This window comes from Macaca nemestrina, chromosome 2 (assembly GCF_043159975.1).
Source record: "Macaca nemestrina isolate mMacNem1 chromosome 2, mMacNem.hap1, whole genome shotgun sequence".
NCBI classification, from domain to species: Eukaryota; Metazoa; Chordata; class Mammalia; order Primates; family Cercopithecidae; genus Macaca; species Macaca nemestrina.
Genome location: NC_092126.1, coordinates 8,299,211 through 8,314,784, shown reverse-complemented (window position 1 = coordinate 8,314,784; position 15,574 = coordinate 8,299,211). Strand labels below are relative to the sequence as shown.

At 38.2% G+C, this 15,574-nt stretch overlaps 1 protein-coding gene across 10 annotated transcripts in view; it reads left to right on the top strand.

Moving 5' to 3' along the window:
- The window catches only part of LOC105470866 (tumor protein p63), a 275,494-nt gene extending 262,345 nt beyond the window's left edge, over window positions 1-13,149 (top strand). For 7 of the 10 annotated variants that reach the window (XM_011723136.3, XM_011723139.2, XM_011723137.2 and 4 more), the window contains 4 exons: window positions 2,018-2,175; window positions 4,939-5,083; window positions 6,376-6,469; window positions 9,796-13,148. In XM_011723136.3, the coding sequence (XP_011721438.1) occupies window positions 2,018-2,175; window positions 4,939-5,083; window positions 6,376-6,469; window positions 9,796-10,092 (694 nt within the window). In that variant the 3' untranslated portion in view covers window positions 10,093-13,148. Of the gene's footprint in view, window positions 1-2,017; window positions 2,176-4,938; window positions 5,084-6,375; window positions 6,470-9,795 lie in introns of all 10 variants that reach the window. The other 3 variants (XM_011723138.2, XM_011723135.3, XM_011723142.3) reach the window with 2 other exon arrangements.
- Window positions 13,150-15,574: the final 2,425 nt, after the last annotated feature.

The following is a 15,574-nucleotide window of genomic DNA, read 5'->3' as shown; positions in this document are numbered from 1 at the left end:
CCATCTTGGTCTCCTACATTTCTCTTACTACTTCATCTATTTCTTGTCCCTATAACCTAGAAAAAACAATAGGTGCCAGGAGACCTGGTTCTGTCTTCAATGCATCCATTTAGCAACATGTGACCTTGGGCGTATGTTTTTTCTTAGAACCTTATATTTACCCATATGTATATTTGGAATAGTAATTTCTGTCCATCTCTGCCCTGCTATACCATCACCTGCTCCACAGGATGGTGTGACAATCATTCAGAAACTGTTTTATAGTTGGGAGGATTTATTGTATCAGCACCAGCATATATACACAATGTGGATCTATAATTGTGAGTATTTGATAAGGGCTAAAGAGAAAAGTCAATACCCTCCTACCTTAAAGGCAGTGATTGTAAAATACACCTGAATTGTTGATTGTACATTAATTGACATGATAACTTATACACATTAAAATAGAGCATATTGTTTGCATTCATCTAGCTGTGGCTCTTCATTGACATGGAATGGAGCCTTCCTTATTTCATGTAATTATGGAGAATGCAGAGTGGCAGCTTCGAAGGCCAGCTTCGAGGGCCATTTTTAAAATGATGTTTTCAAATATGCCATATATGCTTGAAACCTGGATCCATTTACAGAACCTCTAAAATTTGAATTATACATACATTTGCAGCTAAAACTCAAAGAAAAAATTTATCTCCCCTCTAATGTAAATAAGGCTGTGACAGGGAAAAGGTAAACAGGAACAACATAACTCATTTTGTTTGAGAATTTTTAAACGGGAGTTTTCCCATAACAGACTAGAAACTTGCTTAAAGTCCAGTCTTCATTCTGTGGTCACAATAATTCAATGTAGATGCTGCATAGTCTGTACATTTCTTCCTCATCTTCTCTTTTTCAGTTCTCATCATAGCCGTATAAGGTGGGATGGATTATTATATCTATTGCCTCCACTACTCTATGAGTGTCTCAAAGATGGGGACCATGTCTTAAGTTTCATTAACTCGAACATCTGACTCCTGCAGCAAGTGTAAATGTATATGGTTGGTACAGTTTTCTTGTGAGAAAACAAAGGCCAGGATGTTAAGGTGCTCGCATGGGCATCTAAAGTATCCTAATATATGATGGAGGAAGGCTTCAGCTCTGACTTTGTGACTCTCATTGTAGTACACATCACTAGTTTTTATATTAAGACAAAACATCAGGAATGACAGTTGAGTTGAGAATATTATCTGTAAGATATAATACGACAAACTAGTTCTAGTAACTTTCCAAATTGAAGGTCACGCTGAATGGAAAACTATTGGGTTTTTATCTTGCTTTGTTTTTTTTTTTTTTTTTTTTTCATTTCTTCCAGGAGACTTATGGAAAGTCAATAGAATAGTTATTTGGGCTTCAGCGTTCTCCTGTGTAGAAATGCTTTTGGCATTCCAGTAGGTTCTCTCATACATCATGAACATCTCTGTTGAAAATGCATGTTTCCAAGTAGGGGCCTCTGCATGACAGCAGGATGAGCTGCCAAATGCCCAGTTTGATTGGCTTCGTAGTCATTTTTTTTCTGCTTATCCCAAATAGAATATGCAGAAAGCTACAAATGGAATGCCTTAGCTGCAGTTTGAGGGTGGGATATCCATGTTTTTCGTCAGCCTTTAAGTCTTTGCTCAATTCTTTTCCCTAACTGCTTTTCAAACTTATTTGAGTTGAAGGGGAAAAGAGGAGAAGGGAATGGAGAAAACAATTGAAGGGAAAAAAGGAGGCAATAATTTTCTCTTTCTCAAAGGAAATACTAAACCTCGCACTCTGCACATTCAGGAAAAATATGATTTGATGATAGCCTCACAATCAGTTTCTCCCTATTCAGGAAACATTGTCAGATGGAAACAAAATTAACTTCTTACCATTAATCCTAGAGGAATGTTTTCAAACGTTTGATTGCAAGCCATGTTTTAAACAGAGACCTGTTGAAAATCAACAGTCCCCACTCTTCAGTGTCCCGTGCTCACCGTCATTTCCACGTTTGTCTTCCTAGGACCTCAATACAGTCCCAGTCTTCATATGGTAACAGCTCCCCACCTCTGAACAAAATGAACAGCATGAACAAGCTGCCGTCTGTGAGCCAGCTTATCAACCCTCAGCAGCGCAACGCCCTCACCCCTACAACCATTCCTGATGGCATGGGGGCCAACAGTAAGAGCATCTCCTTTTAGCCGTGGCTGAAGGATGAACAGGCTAGCATAGGACAAGTCTCTGGGATGGGGAAAAGCATGTTCTTAAGCTCAATGAGAGGCACCGTGGGACAGATCAAATCAAAGTGGAGTGGCTTGGGTTTCTGACTGTGAACCTTTCACTTTTTAGGTTTGTCGTTCATTGCAAAATATACTACTGGTAGAGATAGAGAAGGATGTTTCTTCAGTAGGGATAAGGATTTCTGTGAAAAGAACAGTCTACTTCTTGCTATCCTGGATGGAGACTCACCGCCTGCAGCCTTTGAAATAGTCAAAAGAAAATGGATGCAACATGCATAAAGTAGCATGTTTCAGTGAACTTAAAATCTAGAGAAATAGGCCGAGTGCAGTGTCTCACGCCTGTAATCCCAGCACTTTGGGAGGCCAAGGCGGGTGGATCACTTGAGGTCAGGAGTTCGAGACCAGCCTGGCCAACATGGTGAAACCCTGTCTCTCTTAAAAATACAAAAATTAGCTGAGCCTAGTGGTGCATGCCTGTAATCCCAGCGACTCAGGAGGCTGAGGCACGAAAATCACTTGAACCCGGAAGGCAGAGGTTGCAGTGAGCTGAGATCACACTGCTGCACTCCAGCCTGGGTGACAGAGTGAGACTTGATCTCAAAAAAATAATAAGAAGAAATCTAGAAAAGTAGATTATAGTCTGGACTCTATGAAAAAAACACCTCTAATTACAAAGAAGTTACTTCTCTAATACTTCATTTTCTATCCATAAAATTGTCACTTTATATACTTAACATTTTATGTCTGTTTCTCTATAATCCTGGCCTTTTAAACTCACCTATTCTATCCCAGACACAGTCAGTAAGGAATTGACCTACAAAGCAGCCTGCCTTTTATTTCTTCTCACACACATTCCTCATATCAGCTAAGTACAAATGAAAAAGACACTGTAAGAATTGGGCCTCCAAGTGGATGCTGACTGGCATGTAGCTTTACTATAAATAGAGTTATCTTCTCCACTAGGACTAAATCTAGCAAAGTGGATACACAAACTTGAAGGGAAAAAAAGTGGTGTTAAAAATGCAAAAGATTGTATAACACCCTTGGGGATACTGAAGACTGAACATTGCATGGCTATCATATAGTCCCTACTACCTAAAAAACAGTACCCTCAAGCTTGTCTTTTGAAATCCTAATTATTTTGATCAAACCTCTAAACATGCATTTCAGTGTTGTCTCTTCTAAAGAAATCAGGGGAGGCTAGGATTATGACTTTCTGTGGTCTAGTGGCACACAGTCATTGTTTTGATTTTTTATTTTTGTTTCAGACAGAGTTTCGCTCTTGTTGCCCAGGCTGGAGTGCAATGGTGCGATCTTGGCTCACTGTAATCTCTGCCTCCCAGGTTCAAGCCATTCTCCTGCCTCAGCCTCCCGAGTCGCTGGGATTACAGGCGTGCACCACCACGCCTGGTTAATTTTTTGTATTTTTAGTAGAGACGGGGTTTCACTATGTTGGCCAGGCTGGTGGTGAACTCCTGACCTCAGGTGATCCACCCACCTCAGCCTCCCAAAGTGCTGGGATTACAGGCGTGAGCCACTGCACCTGGCCACACATTCATATTTTAATGAGATAGAGGTGTGTGTGTTTGGAATGGTTGCCTGTTATGGCAAACATAGACTTTAGAGTGAGATCACTCACTAATGACAAATGCATCATAAGGCTTAAAACCTGACCCCATGACAGGTCTACTTTGACATAAAAAGAATAGAAACCACTTATTTTCAACTTTATTTTACTTCTTGTGACATCTTAGAGTCCTCAAGTTCCTTCTTGGGATGACAAAATTGTGATAATAGAGATGATGGTTCACATTTGTATAACTTACAGTTTGCCTACTTGTTTCTTATTTGTACTTCACAATTATTCCGGAAGGGAAACAGACTGAGATGTGATCGAGTATGCTCTTTAGTTAGTGGCAAAGACCTTTTCTAGACATACTGCTACTCACTAAAGTAGAAACAAATTGCATTAATCTTTTAGTAAATTATTTTGTTCTTTTTGACATGAAGGCAAAATTCATTTCATAAATATTGATATTAAGCTTTTTTTCTCTATCAGTGAATGTTTACACTTCATGGTTTAGTAAAATATCAGCAAGTATTGGTGGTGTTCCTGTATACAACCCTGAAAATGGACCATAAGTAATAGAATATTTAATTGTATCCTCATTTATTAGGCACATGAGTCCTTCTAAATATTGAAGTCAGTCTTCCTATTCCCAAATAAATATTCCAAGGGTCACTCTTTCAATCACAGATTTGTGCATTTATCCGTTTAACCTAAATTTACTGAGCACCTACTCTGTGCCAGGCACTGTGCTAGGGACTGCCTGTAAGATCTAATCTCTCTGCTTGCACAGGTTAGTGAGGGAGACAGAAGTATAACCCTTGAAGGCAAACACAAGGAAGAATATGTTAACATTAAGAGCAATTAGCAACTACAGAATTAGAAGTAGAGAAAGGGGAGGAAAGAGATTGTTCTAGGACAAGGTACAAAAGTCAAGAGGTGCCTAATTAGTTTGGAGTCTGACCATTCTGTTTGACTAGATGTAGGCTGCTTGAAGGGGTGTAGTGAGAGAGAAGATTAAAAAGGAAGGCTGGTAGTTTAGGCCCTTGATAAAATTTAACCAGACAAGATGGACCACGGGGATGCTGGTGCATGATGATGGCAGTAACCCTTTCTGTTCCTCCTGCTTCTGTTCAGTTCCCATGATGGGCACCCACATGCCAATGGCTGGAGACATGAACGGACTCAGCCCCACCCAGGCACTCCCTCCCCCACTCTCCATGCCATCCACCTCCCACTGCACCCCCCCACCTCCATATCCCACAGATTGCAGCATCGTCAGGTGAGTCCACAGCATGTGCCTCTGGGGGCCTGTCCTAAGCATCCTGGGATGGTGGAGGGCGGATACTGTTATAGTCCATTAAACCGTTGGAAGGAAAGACAGCAGTCCTATGGTTGGAGTTCAGTCACTATTATCTCTGATCTGTGGAGTGGTCAGCAATGTTTTATCAAGGAAAACTATAATCAGCATGGAAACAAGAGAAAATGTGTGTTTATAGGCATATTGTTTTCATATCTGTTTCCCTCGCCTTCACTTACTCCCTTCCTCCTCTCTCACATTTTTACATTATCAGTTGCGGCCCTCAAGTTGGTGCTCAGGGCTGGGTTTCCAAAAGGGCAATAAACTTGCTATCTTGCTCCTTTTCCTCTCTCTAATCCTCATAGCTCTCAGCCACCATGGGACCATTATTTTGGAGTTGGATGTCCATAAAAAAGTTTTAATGCTATCCAAAATGACAGGGACTTTCAAAAACTGATGGCCTTTACTACTTTGCCTATGAGAAATGGGCACACTCCAGCAAAGGGGGAGTTCAGATAGGTAGAATAAAGAAATGCATGAAGTCTGAAAGATTTGATTCCCACAGAGGCAAGAGTAGGTTCCCAGATTTCTTGCCCAGTGCGTATGTTCTTCTTCTGCTTCATGTGCAGAATGATTGTTTCATTTGGCTACTGGAACAATTTGTGTTGATTTTCCTGCATGTCAATCACAGGGATGGCAAAGTGCATGGCCTATTCCACCCAGGGTCTGTTCCATGATGATGGTGGCATCATCATCAGTCTAAGACCAGCACCAAAAGTAAGGGGATCTGTATCCTGAGGAGGAAATAAATCAAAAGGCATGATCATGGAGTAGAGGCCTACAATTTTTTTCTTAACCACATGAACCATTCTCACAAAGCCCAGATACAAAACAAATAAAGTAGAGATGTTATTTTTGAAGTGAAGAGCCAAGCAGCAAGAAAGTTAGGAACCTGAACACTGGACTTCCCTTTCACCCTTTGCAATGGTTTCTAAGACACTTACACGGAACCCTAGAATTCCACAGATCACCATATGATAATCACTGATCTGCAGGAATCCTTATAGTCGATTTTAATTTCTATAGACCTAAACTTCATGTCATCAATAATCTCCAAACCTCAGACTTAAGGCCCACATATATATTATCCACTCCTAATCTCTTATGTAGGGCATCCAAGGGCAAAATGTTGGGTTTTCCCTTATCTCGCCAATGCAGTTGGGGTGAACTTTCTTTTTCTGTTTCCTCCTTCCTCTTCCCTCCTCCCTCTGCAGTTTCTTAGCGAGGTTGGGCTGTTCATCATGTCTGGACTATTTCACGACCCAGGGGCTGACCACCATCTATCAGATTGAGCATTACTCCATGGATGTAAGTAACTGTTAGACTTTTCTCAAATTTTATTTCTTCATTTCTTTCCTCTGATGACAACTGCCTCGTAGTTCAATCCCTGATAGTTTAAAAATTTGTTTTTGTCATGCCCCCAATTATCCATTTTGATGGAACCCATAACTATGTTAGAAAGATTCCCAGGCCTCAACCTGTACATATTAGAAACTTAGCAATCAATCTTCTTTAGCTTGTCTGATCAGTCAACAATTGTCTATTGCACCGATACTATTAGCAAGATGGGAAAGAGGAGCTATTCCCACAATCAAAAAAATTATAATTTCTAAAGAATTAACAAAAATTCTCGAGTGTTCTCATTAATTTGTATAAGTTCCCAGAAAGGACAGCAGGACACCGGTGGTGCTATTCTCTTAAAAACATGGAGAGATGACACAATAGTCATTTGCCATGACTATGTAAGACAAAACTAGGAGTAGAACACAAAGGTGTAACTTACAGTCTTTAACTTTATTAACTGGCCTTTTCTGCCTTTCTTTAAATTAGTACCTTAAGGGAGATTCAGCTGTTCCTCTCAATTAAAACTATACGTTCCTTTACTCATTTTCAATTTTATAATAGTGCCCAGCCATTTCTAATCATTGGGCATGATCAATGGCCATGGGGTCAAATCCCAGTCACCCTTTTTAGTAGCAATGAGAACTTGGGGTTATCACTTTGCTTCTCTGGGCCTCAGTTAATAAAATACTGGATTCAAATTACTCCTTTCTGGCTTTGATATCCTTTGATTTGTCTTTGAAACAAGCTGGGCGAGAGGGACTTTTTCTTGCTTCCTGCTCCACTTTTCGAACTACTGCTCACACGGGAGCTAGTGTTGCTCTGGTTTATGGCAATCTGATTTGTCTCTTAGGCCGCGCTCTTCATGTTGCTCTCTTTGGGGTTCACTAGCCTCTCTTCTAGCTTCCAGAGGGTACTTTGGACTGGTGGAAGAAGACAGTCTCTGCCTCTGCTGCTACTTCTATGTTGGGGCCTCTTTTTTCCCCCTCCTTGAGCACCGATGCTAGAGATGCCCCTGCAGCGTGAGAATGCCCCCCACCATGAGGTGACATGTACATAGTGTACTGCCCCTATGCCCCCCCCTCTTCACCCCATAAATCACTCCTGGTTGCTGCTCCCTGATAGAATCAGTTATAAGTGAAAACTGCAGGGAAAGCTTGAAAAGTAGGTTCCAATATGATTCTGAGAACTTTACAACTACTTCCATCCACTGAAGAGAACAGAGTTGCCCTGTATTTGAGAGAGCCTCCTGTAGTAGATTCGTACACTTTGGAACAGGGAATCTTCCTCTTCCCTATATTTTTAAAGTTGTACTTTCCTCTTGCTCACTTATTTCCACTGGGGAATATGTCAGGATGCTCCCTTGATCATTAGGATCTGCAGATGCCCTCTATAAGTTCATTTCTGCTGATGTCGACTAAGTCCTATGCCAGTCTGTGGGCCACAGCTTTCTCACCTGTCAGTCATTAGTTAAAATCTATCCAGGGCATCATGAAAATTAACAGAGTCTAATTTACAAAGAGCTTTGCATTTACTGAGAGCCTCAAAAGTAGGAACAATCCAAGAAACATAAAAAGCTATGCTTGTTTAGGCCAGGCGTGGCGGCTCACACCTGTAATCCCAGCCCTTTGGGAGGCCGAGGCAGGCAGATCACGAGGTCAGGAGATCAAGACCATCCTGGCTAACACGGTGAAATCCTGTCTCTACTAAAAATACAAAAAAATTAGCTGGGTGTGGTAGTGCATGTCTGTAGTCCCAGCTACTCAGGAGGCTGAGGCAGGAAAATGACGTGAACCTGGGAGGTGGAGTTTGCAGTGAGCCGAGATCGCACCACTACACTCCAGCCTGTGTGAAAGTGCGAGACTCCATCTTAAAAATAAAAAATAAAAAAATACTATGCTTATTTATTTGTGATTGACCTTCTTTATAAGGTATTCTTCTGCTACAGTAAGAGATTAGGAATACCTCTAATGGCCTGAAAATTCACACCATAGGAAAATATGACACCAAACTACAAATTTCCAAATTGAGAAATGTTAGGAAGCTGTGCAATTTTCTCCTCCTCACCTCAGCTTCTTCCTGCATATTTCTAGAAAGAGACACCCTTTTCTCAGCTTTTCTCTTAGAGCCAGTCTAAGTTATTGGGCATCATCACTTCCTGGAAAAGGAATGTGACCTAAATTTGGGGAATTTCATTAGTGTCCCCATAACAAGCAAAAATGAGGTACCAATACAACATAATAATAACACAAATGGCTAGTATTTATATAGTAGAGTATGTTGTATTTTTTAAAATATTTTCATAACTGTATTTACCTATGAGTCTATAGCATCTTTTGCCCTATAAAACAATTGTATCTCATTTTACCGATGAAGAAACTGAGGCTGCTAGAGAATAAGTGACTTGCTAAAGTTCTATAGCCAGTCAGTGACAATCAAAACCTCTGCCATGGTTTTCTCACTCCAAGCACAATGTGCTATTTACCTACCATTCTGCCCTGTGAAAATATGAGCTATCACTGAAACAATCTAAAAAAGAGCTAATGCAGATAAATGTAAGCGAAATCACCACAGTTAGTTAAGGTTGACCCTATTTGTAATGACTTCTGCACCCATTCACAGAACATAGACACAATGGCTCTGCATTTTGAGACCTTGCTTTATTCAAACACCAAAAGACCTTTTAGATAAAAGGGCCGTTTCAGGTTCTGAGGATGCCCTAAGTCCCTAATTTTTTCACTTAGTTATGTGACTTTAAACTTGTCAACCTCTCTGGCCTTCAGTTATTCTATCTATAAAACAGGTCTAATAATGTTTACTACTAATCTGAGGATTAAATGATATCATGAATATAAAATAATTCAGTGCGTGGCACATAGAAAGTACTCAATCTTTTCTTCTTATCTCCTCAACCAAGTGGTGGTGACATTCCTTTAATACCTTTCTTCTAGTGACTAGCCAGGTAAATTCAAGCATCAGTAGGTACCTCACGTTTCTATTTGGGATTTTTGCCCTCTTATCTAGCTATTATCCCAATTTTACCAATGAAGAAACTGAGGCCAGTGGAGACTAAGTGAAGTGTTATACACAGGCAGGAATGGCACCTCAATGGCTGTGCCTTTGTGCTTAGTTACATAGAGTTGAAGACTCAGAGAACTAATTTTATTTTCTAATTTGTGGATCAATAGATACAGATCAATTAAACCAGAGCATCAGGGAATAACAGCATGTTATGGACTAAACGTCAGTTTTTCTCGTTTTCATTCTCCATGACACCTTCCCCTATTGCACAGGATTTGGCAAGTCTAAAAATCCCTGAGCAATTTCGACACGCAATCTGGAAGGGCATCCTAGACCACCGGCAGCTCCACGAATTCTCCTCACCTTCTCATCTCCTGCGGACCCCAAGCAGTGCCTCTACAGTCAGTGTTGGCTCCAGTGAGACCCGGGGTGAACGCGTTATTGACGCCGTGCGATTCACCCTCCGCCAGACCATCTCTTTCCCACCCCGAGATGAGTGGAATGACTTCAACTTTGACATGGATGCTCGCCGCAATAAGCAACAGCGCATCAAAGAGGAGGGGGAGTGAGCCTCACCACGTGAGCTCTTCCTAACCCTCTCCTAACTGCCCGCCCCCTACGAGGCACTCCTGCTTAATCTCCAAAGCCTTCTCCTTAGCTCCTCCCCTTCCTCTTCTGTCTGATTTCTTAGGGGAAGGAGAAGTAAGAGGCTACCTCTTACCTAACATCTGACCTGGCATCTAATTCTGATTCTGGCTTTAAGCCTTCAAAACTATAGCTTGCAGAACTGTAGCTGCCATGGCTAGGTAGAAGTGAGCAAAAAAGAGTTGGTTGTCTCCTTAAGCTGCAGAGATTTCTCATTGACTTTTATAAAGCATGTTCAGCCTTATAGTCTAAGACTATATATATAAATATATAAATATACAGTATAGATTTCTGGGTGGGGGGCATTGAGTGTTGTTTAAAATGTAATTTAAATGAAAGAAAATTGAGATGCACTTATTGACCATTTTTTAATTTACTTGTTTTGGATGGTTTGTCTATACCCCTTCTCTTAAGGGGTATGATGTATGGCGATAGGTATCTGGAGCTTAATGCTACATGTGAGTGACAATGATGTACAGATCCTCTCAGTTCTTTGGATCCTAAATACATGCCACATCAAACCTTTGAGTAGATCCATTTCCATGGCTTATTATGTAGGTAAGACTGTAGATATGTATTCTTTTCTCAGTGTTGGTATATTTTATATTACTGACATTTCCTCTAGTGATGATGGTTCACGTTGGGGTGATTTAATCCAGTTATAAGTAAAAGTTTATGTTCAAACATCCTCTTTAGTTTTTGGTTGGGAATGAGGAAAATTCTTAAAAGGCCCATGGCAGCCAGTTCAAAAACACCTGATGTCATGTATTTGAGCGTATCAGTAACCCCCTTAAATTTAATACCAGATACCTTATCTTACAATATTGATTGGGAAAACATTTGCTGCCATTACAGAGGTATTAAAACTAAATTTCACTACTAGATTGACTAACTCAAATACACGTTTGCTACTCTTGTAAGAATTCAGATTGATTTGATTGGGACAAGTGCCATCTAACTAGTTCTAACAGTGAAGTTTTACTGTCTATTAATATTCAGGGTAAATACGAATCATTCAGAAATGTTGAGTCTGTACTAAACAATAAGATATCTCAATGAACCATAAATTCAACTTTGTAAAAATCTTTTGAAGCATAGATAATATTGCTTGGTAAGTGTTTCTTTTAAAGACCCTCCTATTCCATAAAACTCTGCATGTAGAGGCTTGTTCACCTTTCTATCTTTAAGGTTTACAATAGGAATGGTGATTTGAAAAATATAAAATTATGAGATTGGTTTTCCTGTGGCATAAATTGCATCACTGTATTATTCCTTTTTTAACCAGTAAGAGTTTCAGTTTGTTGGAAAGTAACTGTGAGAACCCAGTTTCCCGTCCATCTCCCTTAGGGACTACCCATAGACATAAAAAGGTCCCCACAGAGCAAGGGATAAGTCTTTCATGGCTACTGTTGCTTAAACCACTTAAACAAAGAGTTGGCTTGAAACTTTGGGAAAACGTGTAAATGACAATATTCCTCATAGATCTTTCAGAAAGATAAGACATTTTTTGCATGCATGCAGATGAGCTCTGAAATCTTCCCATGCATTCTGGTCAAGGGCTGTCATTGCACATAGGCTTCCATTTTAATTTTAAAGTGCAAAAGGGCTAATATGGCTCTAAAATGTAATGTATGGGCTGCCTCTGAAAAGTGTATATATATTTTGTGTGAAATTGCATACTTTGTATTTTGATTATATTTTTTTTTTTCTTCTTGGGATAGTGGGATTTCCAGAACCACACTTGAAACCTTTTTTTATTGTTTTTGTATTTTCATGAAAATACCATTTAGTAAGAATACCACATCAAATAAGAAATAATGCTACAATTTTAAGAGGGGAGGGAAGGGAAAGTTCTGTTTTGTTTTTTTTATTTTTTTTAAAATTTTGTATGTTAAAGAGATTGAGTCCTTGATTTCAAAGTTTTGTTGTACTTAAATGGTAATAAGCACTGTTAACTTCTGGAACGAGCAGGCAGCTTTGCAAACCCATTAAGGGGAAGAATGAAAGCTGTTCCTTGGTCCTAGAAGGACAAACTGCTTCCTTACTTTACTGACGGTTTGAATAAACCTAGGACTTCCGAGCTATTTCAGTACTATTCAGGTGACACTAGGGGCTTGCAAATTCCTGTACTATGTCTCTTGGATTTGGCACTAGCCAAAGCTAGGCATCCTTACTGGCTTACCTCCTCATGGCAACCTACTCTCCTTGAGTGTATTGAGTAGCCAGGGAAAGGGGTAAAAGAATATTAAGCACAGAAACCACTAGAAGTGGGCTTAATGGAGTTCTCGTGGCCTCAGCTCAATGCAGTTAGCTGAAGAATTGAAAAGTTTTTTTGTTTGGAGATGTTTATAAACAAAAATAGAAAGCAGAGTTTTCATTAAATCCTTTTACCTTTTTTTTTCTTGGTATTTCCCTAAAATACAGTATGTGGGATATTGAATGTTAAAGGGATATTTTTTCTATTATTTTTATAATTGTACAAAATGAAGCAAATGTTAAAAGTTTTATATGCTTTATTAATGTTTTCGAGAGGTATTATACACGTGATACATTTTTTAAGCTTCAGTTGCTTGTCTTTTGGTATTTTCTGTTATGAGCTTTTGGGGAGCCAGAAGCCAGTCTACAGTCTCTTTTTGTTTTGCCAGGACATGCAATAAAATCAGAAAATAAATAAAAACTCATTAAGAAACTGTGTGTGTGTCTATCTGTGTCTGTTTGCCTATCTGTCCATTCTTCCATCCTTTGGCCTTACTTATATTATCGAGGAAGAAGAGATACCGAGAGAAACATTGCAGAGGTTCAAATGTTGATGTTTCTCATCTGAGAACAAATAATCATTCTTTTCTCATTTTAGCCAACCTACAAAATAGGAAAGACCAGAATGGCATTTTCATTTGGTGAATGAGACATTCAAAGTTTTAATACTTTATTTGATTGAGGTCAGAAAGAGTTTGCTTTAGAACAGGGACTAGACTTCAAATATTCCTAATGTCTAACTTAGTGACTGTCCAATGATACTCAGCAGTAACCTCATCAGTACTGTGGGAGTGGAAAGCAGATAAGCTTGTGGTATGTGGGAGTATGCTGCAGATGGTGGGTCCTGACTGGGCCATGTTCCCTTTTAAACTCATTGCTAAATATCACCCTTCAGTTATGTACATTGATTCAGCCCATACTATCTCTATCAAAATGGGTGAATTATTTTTATTAAATAAGAATGTATATTACTTTATGGGATAACATTGAATGGCATAAATACAATATAATGCCTTAGACTTATAAAAAAAAAAACTTTCCAGAATAACAAAAATATATAGTAAAGATATCAATTTGTTTTTCTATTTATAGATATAATCACATTGTAAAGATATGTTCATATAGGCGAGCAGGTGCAGCTTAAAACTACCAAAAGATTCAATTCTTAGTCCTTGCAATCTAGGTGATAGAGTGCCAGAAATGAAACAGTTGATTCAATGATACCAGTATGAGGAATTTAAAAGAGCTATAAAAATGATTAATCATAGATCTATCATTTTGGCTCTTTTGACTAAATTTTTATTTTTATTTTTTCAGTAGTTCTATGTGTATGGCTTGGTAGTTCATGACTTTTATTTACTCTTAGAGGTCTTCTGGAGTAAAAGAAAAACCTACTTTAAAAAAATGCATTTTCTTAGAATTATTGGGTCTGTTAAACGCTCTTACAAATCCAAAATGCACTGTGGAAACTTGCTGATTTTTGTGTGTGTGTGTCTTGAGACTTTATTTTAGCCATTCTAGAAATGGCTTTATTTTTATCAATCAATTCTAATGAGTAAGAAAAGAATAAAAACCAAGAAGAATGGTGGGATTGCCCAAAACTGTGCTGTCTAATATGGTAGTCACTGGCTACGTGTAATTATTGAGCACATGGATGGAGCTAGTCAATACTGAGATGTTCTGTATATGCAAAATACACATTAGACTTCGGGGACTTAGAATCAAAATAAAAATATAAATAACTCATTGATAATTGTTTACATTATATGTTGAAAATTAAATATTTTGGGTTAAATATACTGAAATTAATTTTACCCATTTATGTGCTTACTACAAAATTTAAAATTATGTAAATGGCTTTCATTGTAGTTCTATTGGGAATTGGCTAGAAACATGATGTAATAAGAAGCCTATAAGGATGATGAAATGAATTTACTATTCACTATTGTGTAATTATCCAGTTTTTTTGTTTTTGTTTTTGTTTTAACTGGGTTGCTCATTAGTATTGCATCCTTTTTCAATAAACTGTAGAATAGGAGAAAATATCTTTGTAGTTAGGATTTTTCATTTTCTCCCCATAATGGTAAAGATACTAGAACTGATAGAGAAAAACATTTCAAAATTGTTACATCAGAATATGAATACAAAACACAATGGCACTCTAGACTCTGATGATGGTGAAATGGCTTGTGTAAATTAAATTTTAAACTGAGTTTTCATGTAATGATATGCTAGATGAATTTTCTCAAGCACAAGGCTCAGTGGTCAAGGAATACAGTCTTAAAGATAAAAAGGGTATATGTTTAATCTAGATAGTTCTTCAATAGGAAGAATGTTACCATTTAAGGTTACACAACAATAATCTGACCATCCAGTTTTCTAAAAGGACATGTGATAGTAGTATTTTAGTTCTAATGATTCTTGTGCACCAAAATTTACCAGTATGCTTCACAAGTGGACAAATAAAGGCTGCTGTGTATCAAAGGTAATCGGAAGGAAACAGATGATGTAGAAACTTAACTCACTGGATTAATCATTCTAATTGATGTTTAAAAACTATTTTGCCGTTTTGGAGTGAAGAACATAGTCATCCTCTCTTCAACAAAGGCATGAGCCATCAAGGATTCAAAAAAATTGTTCAAGTATTTTATTTTGATGGTGTAAATACAAGATAAACAATCAGAAATAATGATGTTAGAACTTATCAGAGGCATATTTGAAATCTATATAAGGTAGCTATGTCCCAAATTGCATGATAGTTCATGAGTAGTTAATTGCATTCAGAAGATATTTTCTATTTTATGTACATGTGCCACTGAAATCATTAAAATAACAAAATTTTAGATATACTATGTTTATATTAAAATTTCTTATAAAATTATTCTTCAATGTATATTCTGTATTTTATAAAATTACTAAAGTAAAAATATAAAGCATTAATGAGACCCAGAAGATATGGATAATGATGACTGAGATTTATTAGAATAGCTTATCTAATATCGTTATAGAATGCCAAAAACAATGTTCATTAAATACTCTTGAATTAACTAAAATTTGCATAGAATCTCTGAGATTCCAAGAACATATTTCTGCTTTTGGGTGCAGTTTCTAAATTATCTAAGAAGGTAGCCCAAGGACTTTCCTTGGTAC